Source organism: Lacerta agilis, chromosome 13, assembly GCF_009819535.1.
Source record: "Lacerta agilis isolate rLacAgi1 chromosome 13, rLacAgi1.pri, whole genome shotgun sequence".
Lineage (NCBI taxonomy): Eukaryota > Metazoa > Chordata > Lepidosauria > Squamata > Lacertidae > Lacerta > Lacerta agilis.
This window is the reverse complement of record NC_046324.1, coordinates 5,815,606-5,822,856: the sequence shown is the minus strand read 5'-3', so window position 1 is coordinate 5,822,856 and position 7,251 is coordinate 5,815,606. Positions and strand designations below refer to the sequence as shown.

Here is a 7,251-nt window from a genome sequence, read left to right as displayed (position 1 = left end):
CACAGAGGCTGCCTATGTGCATCAATAAATTCTGTACAGCAGGCACCAGAGTAAGTCCATGTGGAACCAAATGCACAATCCCAAGCCAAAGAAAAGTTAGCGTGCTTAGTAAGTCAAGTCCCTCTGAAGACAGTGGGACTTGAACAATTTACCATACTAGCAAATTTATCTGGATTACATTCATTGCACAAAAAAGTCTAAAGAGCCCAGAACTCCAATCTAGCACCACAATGGAGTTCCAAGACAGCCGACACTGGGATGGCAGCATCACACTTCATGGTCTTGCAATGCCACTGCAGAGGACATATGGGTCTTGGAAAGGGTGAGTGTGTACTAATATCACAGACATACAAACCTCACTCCTTTTTTGAAAAAAAAAGGGAAGAAAAAACATTCAGGCCTGCTGAGCTTTTATGCACTTAGGTCTTATTGATGCTCATTTGGCCACTGAAAACTACAAGAGTTCTTGCTGAGTAAATGTGTTTGGAAACTGGCTGCTAAAGACCATTAAAGAGATGCCCACTGAGTAAGTCTTCAGAATTCACTAAAAATGGACCTGTTCCTTATCTTCAAAGCTCACCAGTATGTTCTGAAAGAGCAAGCTATATCAAAATGTGAAAAGGAGGTTAATGTGACTTGAGGTTTTCAGCTACTTATACAAATAGTTTGACATTCCTGGTGATCTTTTTAAAATAAATATTGCTTGATTCTTCTCCCTGTGTCATGCCCTCAACCTTCAGAACTTAAGAAAGGCTCCCAAACAGAGGACAGAATTAACTCCCATGTACTCAAAAGATAAATCAGTATATGGTTCCTCCAACACTGCCAAGTGGAATAGCCCTGGGCAAAGCGATCCACATAGGCAGATGTTTACATACCCCCAAACTTTCCACGTGGGTAAAGCCATATTGGCACTTAATCATCAGTCGAGCATTTGCTAGAAGTTCTCCTGGTAAAATCTTAATGCACTTGGGCAGAAAGTGAAGACCAATTGCTGAAAAGAAAGCAAACAAAGCCCACCCATGACTGAAAAAGGAAACACCGTACAAATGGCAGCCAGTTGAGTATCTGAAGGAACCAGGGTGGGCATCACGCATCAGCATTCAACACTAGCGGCCCAACTGTTTCTCTGGTACGCATCAGCTGAACATCCTTGTCTGCCATGCAGGTGTCACAGCCCCACACAGCCGATGCTTCTGCAGTGAGCAGTCCGTACGCAGATTCTGTCATGCCTGTGCAGATCCGATGAAACCATTTTTGACAAGAAGCCTCACACAAGATGGCATCCTGGTCATCATTCACTTCGTGGGTACAAATCCCACAAGGATAGACTGGCTCAGAGGCGGCGTGGCCATGCTGACCAGGGTGTAGGGGCATCCTGCTTCCCTTCTCAGAGCTGCCTCCTTCAGCTGGACCTCGGCTGGGGAGCCGGGGCTTGTTCTGAGCCCCATTCGCATGACTGCTGTTCAGATTTTCAACATTTTTAGAAGGGATGCTCTCCTGGTTTGCTGGGTTATTTCGATTCGCAGTCTTGATATCTGTGTTTCCTGAGTTCGCAGTGTCCTCTGGGCCGTGCAGATGATGTTGTGGCGGGGGGTGGTTGTGCTTATTTGCACCTTGCTTTTGCAAAGGCTTGGTCTGGTTGTAATTGTTGGGCGAGGGAAAGAAAGAATGGTTTGACTCCATCTGGGAATTGTTGAAATTGGGGTTGCCGCCAGGTCCAAAGTGCAATGGCATGTCATGGGGGGACATCTGTGTCGTGTTCTGTGAAGGAATGTGACCAAAATTCTCGCCAGGATTTGGCCTGAAGTGTTGGCTGGACATGCCAACGTTCTGATTCATGTTACTGTTATAGGATGGCTGGTTTCCAAAAGACACATTTTCATGTGGCCCAAAGTTAATCGCTTGAGGCCGGTTGTAGACCATTCCCACTGGGTTCTGGGGAAATGGGTGTGGCTGGTTTCTAAGTGGGTAAGTAGCACCGTATGGTGAGGACATCCTGGGAAGCATCTGCGGTGGCATCCTGAACGTGTTGTAGCCTCCAAAGCCGGGGTAGCTGGGATTAGCAAAATATGGGTTCCCCAATGGCAACGGCTTGTAAGAAAGATTGTTGTAGTTGTCATCAAACGGATTTGCAGCTACAAGGTGATCAGAGCTTGGATTTGGTGGAGGCGCATATTCAGATGGTGGAGGAAAGGATGACCCCTGGAAATGTTAAATCAGAAATCAAGATTACTTGGAATTCCAACAGAAGAGGCCAAACCTGAGGTTCCCCTCATCTCATGAAATGAAACATCTGTGTCTGTTACAAAGGTGGGTTGCTGGCCTCAGAATCCATTTAGGATTCCTCCACTGCAAACGCATTAATCTTTCCATTCTTCATAGTATGCCCACTCCTGCAGCTGCTGCCTGCACAAACTCCCTGTTAAGAGGACCATAGTACTCACACACAAGGCCGGTCACATATCGGTCATCACTTCTCTTGGTCTCTTGGTTCAACTTGCAGCCAATACATTTTTGCAAGTTGACTAGGTGTTAAATACAATTATCACAACTAGAGAGAGATCTGTTAGACTGTAATGTTAAAGTGATGTCTAAAATGTATAATGATACACTGGGCAATAGATATTGGTCATAACATAGAAATGGAAGCTTGGGAATGGTTGTGGAATACAGATATAAAATTTACAGCATGCTATGGTATAAGAGAAAATTATATGAAAATGTTATTTAGATGGTATTTAACACTTAGCTGACTTGAAAAAATGTATAAATCAAAACTGAATTAAGTGTTGGAAATGTAAACAGAAAGAAGGTACATTTTTTCACATGTGGTGGTCTTGTAATAAGGTTAAAGCTTACTGGGAAAGCTTTTTCTTGGGAATTATAGGATCAGAACTACCTACACAGTATAGAAATTTATTTATGCATGCAGCTACAGCTGCAAGAATGTTATTTGCCCCAAAATGGAAAAATATGTCCCGATGAAAGAATAATGGATACTGAAACTAATGGACTATGTAGAAATAGTGAAGCTTATCAGAAGAATAAGATATCAAGACACTAATTTTTTTTTATAAAGGAATGGAAATGGTTTGTTGAATATTTACAAATAAACTAAACATATTATAAGAAATTGGCAGGATTATTGTAAAAACCTGCAGTTTCAAATATATATATATGATAACAGATGATTGAAAGAATAAGTTAATATCATTTGGAATATACAGAGAATGTGAAAATAAATATAAGGAACCACAGATAGAGGGGGAAGGAAGTCGAAGTTCGAAATGTTAGAATTACTGTTCAATTATTGTTGTAATGTATATAAATTAAAATTATATTTTAAAAAAAAATTAAGGAAAGAGATAGGAACTCCCACAGGGGAAGAGTCAGATGAGTTTAGATTTTCCAACCAAAGGGAGAGAAACAAGGCAGCTTACCTGAACATTCGACTTGCGCTTTTTCTTATCTGGACTGCCAAGCTGCACACCTGGGCCTCCTAACCCATCCAATCCACTGTCACCACCTATAAGATTTCGAAAGTATATTGTTCTGTAGTTAACTTTTTGACAAAATTATGTATGGATTGTGCAGGCAAGTTGAGCTGTTCAATATGTGTCTATGTAACATGCATTTACTTAGCATTGCTGTCCAGAGAAATGGCAGTGCAGTGGATGCTCGGGTTGCGAACACGATCCATACGGGAGGCGCGTTCACAACCTGCAGCATCCGTAACCCACAGCGCTGCCCGTTCCAGTACTTCCAGGTTTGGTGTGGTGCGCAACCCGAAAACACGCAACCTGAAGCAGCCAGAACCTGAAGTATGACTGTACAGAGAATTTCTGCAATCAGACTAAGATACAGTACTTCATATAACTTAAGATATGTTACTAGTAACCAGACTTTTCTTTCACAGCTGGACACCAACTGTGTCTTCTCCTATGGATTGAAACATACCTCTCTCTCACTTATATGGGTGCTGTGTTCTGTTCTGGGTAGATTCTAGCCAACTACATGCCTTCAGAATTATATGTCATTGCTTGGTTAAGCTACTGGATGTACAAAAATATTTGAATATGTAGCACAGTGAGAAATTGGAAACAGACAAGACTTGGAACTTTGCAATTAAGACACAGCTCTCTAAGGTGAAGGAAATGCTCCAAAAATGACTGTTCTCTTTGGTACTCTGAGAATCCTGTGGCCCCAAGTTAAATTAAGGCTTCAGCAAGTGATGACAATTAGTGATCTAAGGGGAGCTTTGAGACCCACAATAAAGCTCAAACAACTAAGTTCCAAAAGCTCAGCTAACCCAGGACACAACCAATACAGAGAAAAGGAAAGGTGTGGTTTTTTGCTTACTTAGCCACATATATATTTTTATTTGGAGAGACACTTAATGGCAGGAAAATGTTAATGAGCTACAGTATTTTAGCCATCTGCTTGAGGGCTCACTGAAAGCTCAGGCCTGTTGCACTAAAGGCTTCACACTGCCTGTGCTTGTCTGGTCATCAGCTGAAATGTACAAGATTGTAACAATGGATTTTTTTCTTATCAGAGGCATCCTTCATAATTAACGGAATTGATGATCACACAGATCCTTGCAGCAACAGCTCAAACTTTCTCTGCCAAGCAGTTCAACACACACCAAACTTCCACTTCTGTGGTAACCATGTTTAGGACTGTAAGCTTGCTGTACCCTCCGCCAGGAGGACACATTCAAAAGCTTTCCTTTGTTATAGCACTTTTCGCAGAAGGTGGGGAAGTGTTGCATCCTGAGAAACCAGGTATAACCTAAAAATGCTGAATGGGTAACTTGGTCTTATTAGATGTGGACAGCTGTGACAAGCCAGAGCATGGCTGGTGGAATCAGAGCGACATCCTGTCTCTCTCAGCATCCGGGCCATGATGTCCCCATGCTTACTTGCCCACAGATGCACCAAAGTGGATGAAAATCCTCCGTTTTCTCCACTGTTTAGAAGACAAACAGCAACTAACATGGTCCAGTGTTAAATTTGTACAAAAGCAGCATTCATTAGCTGAAGAAGGTGCAGCCCATGGCAGGCAGAGCCAGGCTTTTCAGCAAGACTGGAATGCAACTGAGACAAGTCATTCCCTTTTCATTCCAAAAATTCAGCATAGCAGGAGCCTTAAGATGTTTTGCCTTTAGCAAGGTAGTTCGAAGCTTTGCAAAAGAAAAAAACCACCACCCTGCTGCCTGTGGGCAGAGCTCCTGACCCTTCTCCATTCAAGGTGCCTCAGGAATGCTCCCAGGCTTGCTGGACGGTTGTCGGAATCGGACCGCATGCCAATCTGTGTTCTCCCTCTCTCTCTCACCGTCCTTCCCTGGCAGATGACCCTTGAGGCCTACGAGTGTCTGAATGGGTGCATCTCCCAAGAAGGACGGGGCGCTTTCTCAGTCACACGGCAAACACAATAAACCCCGAACCAGCAACCTCAGGGCCCTGCCGCCCGCATGCCTTCTACGACGACGCCCCCCGCCACCCCGCTTTGTCCTCCCCCTGCCGCCAAGGCCCCGTCCCCGGGCGACCCCTGCCCAGGCATAGGCGTCCGAGGAGCCCCTCAGAGAACCCTTGGTGAGGGAAGCCCCCCCCTCCCCCAGAAGCCACAGCGGGGCCGAGGCGCCCCTTCGGGGGCTCGAGAGCCAGGAGGCGCCCGGAGAGGGGCTCGCCAAGGGACCGGGAGGCTTCCCTGGCCCGGCCCTGCCGGAGGGAAGAGAGGCCGCCCCGCTCTCCCGGCAGCGACCAGGCGAGGCGAGGGCGCCGCCAGCACCACCTCCGGGCCGGGGCCTCGCGCGGCCGCTCCTTCCCACCTCGGGGCCTCTTGAGCGCCGCGGCGGGGTCCTTCTCGTGTTCCGCGGACATCACCGGCGAAGCATCGCTCCAGGCCCCGCCAGACAGCAGCAGGAGCGGAGGCGGCGGCGAGAGGGCCCGGCGTGGGGCGGCAGCGGGGAGCGGGAGCCGCAGCAGCCGCCGTCCTTGCGTGGAGACCCCCGGCGGGGGAGAGGGGAGGGAGCTCGGCCGGGCAGCTCCGCCCGCGGCCGGGCTGGGCCCAGAGGGGCCGCCGCGACGCCCTCCGCAGTAAGGAGGCGGTGGCAGAGGCGGCCGCGTTACCGGCCCATCTCGGGACTCCACGTGTCGCCCAGAGGCGTGTGCTCGCCGCCTGCTGCTGCTGCTGCTCCGGCTCTGGAGGAGGCAGGTTTCCCCGCTCGCTCGGGGATTCGAGCAGCAGCTTCTTGCAAGCTCCTCGGGGCAGGGGCCCGGCCTCTGGCACTGCGAGAATCGCTGGAGGGGGTCGCCCCAGGGACTTGGCACAGGAGGAAACGTGTCCGAAGGGCCGGTGTGTGTGTGACTACTGGCCCCAGCCTCAAATCCTGCCAAGCTGCTGCCAGCCCTTGTCTTCTAGGAGAGCCTGGGCTCCGTGGGGGGCGCCCGCTGTTCAAGTCACTTACTAGTTCCAAGAAGTTGGAAATACTGTGTTTAAAAAAGGAATGTGCATATCTCCCTGAACTACAAAGGTTTATGTCCCTGAACCCCAAAATAAGATTTGGGCGTGTTCTATAATTACTTGTCACTTTAGCAGCGCTGGGAGACAAGTGTAAAGTAGACGCACTTGGGCTGACTGGAGATGCAGTCATTGATCCAGACTGAATAGATCTCCATGATCCCAGGACTCAACTCTCTTGAGTCCAGTGAGAATTTCCTTCATTCAAATTGGCCACTTGTAAATGTGTGATGACATTACAGTATTGTACACAAACCTTTAAAAAGAAGAAACTGCCACCACAAAATATGCTTTGGGCCACTACAAATCTTTTTTTTTTTTTGTATGAGCCCCTCAGGTCGGAAGGCGTCCAACATGCTACTGGGGAAGAGCGGAGGACAAGTACAAGTAGATCCAGAGCTGATGAAGCGGCTGGGCCAAAGCCGAAAGGACACTCAGTTGCTGATATGCCTGGAAGCGAAAGGAAAGTCCAATGCTGTAAAGAATATGTGCTTAAGCAATATGTGGACCGAGAACTCCCAGAAGTGCAAGCTGGATTTCGAAGGGGCAGAGGAACCAGAGACCAAATTGCAAACATGCGCTGGATTATGGAGAAAGCCAGAGAGTTCCAGAAAAACATCTACTTCTGCTTCATTGACTACACAAAAGCATTTGACTGTGTCGACCACAGCAAACTATGGCAAGTTCTTAAAGAAATGGGAGTGCCGGATCACTTCATTTGTCTCC

The 7,251-nt window shown here is 47.4% G+C and overlaps 1 protein-coding gene across 1 annotated transcript; it reads right to left on the bottom strand.

Moving 5' to 3' along the window:
• Positions 1-768: 768 nt before the first annotated feature.
• Positions 769-6,042, bottom strand: PYGO1 (pygopus family PHD finger 1). The gene is made up of 4 exons (XM_033167328.1): positions 5,834-6,042; positions 3,444-3,529; positions 1,080-2,205; positions 769-1,043 (listed from the first exon to the last, which is right to left on the bottom strand). Exons 1-3 carry the CDS (start codon positions 5,883-5,885, stop codon positions 1,090-1,092), a joined length of 1,254 nt encoding a protein of 417 aa, XP_033023219.1. The 5' UTR covers positions 5,886-6,042; the 3' UTR covers positions 769-1,043; positions 1,080-1,089.
• Positions 6,043-7,251: the final 1,209 nt, after the last annotated feature.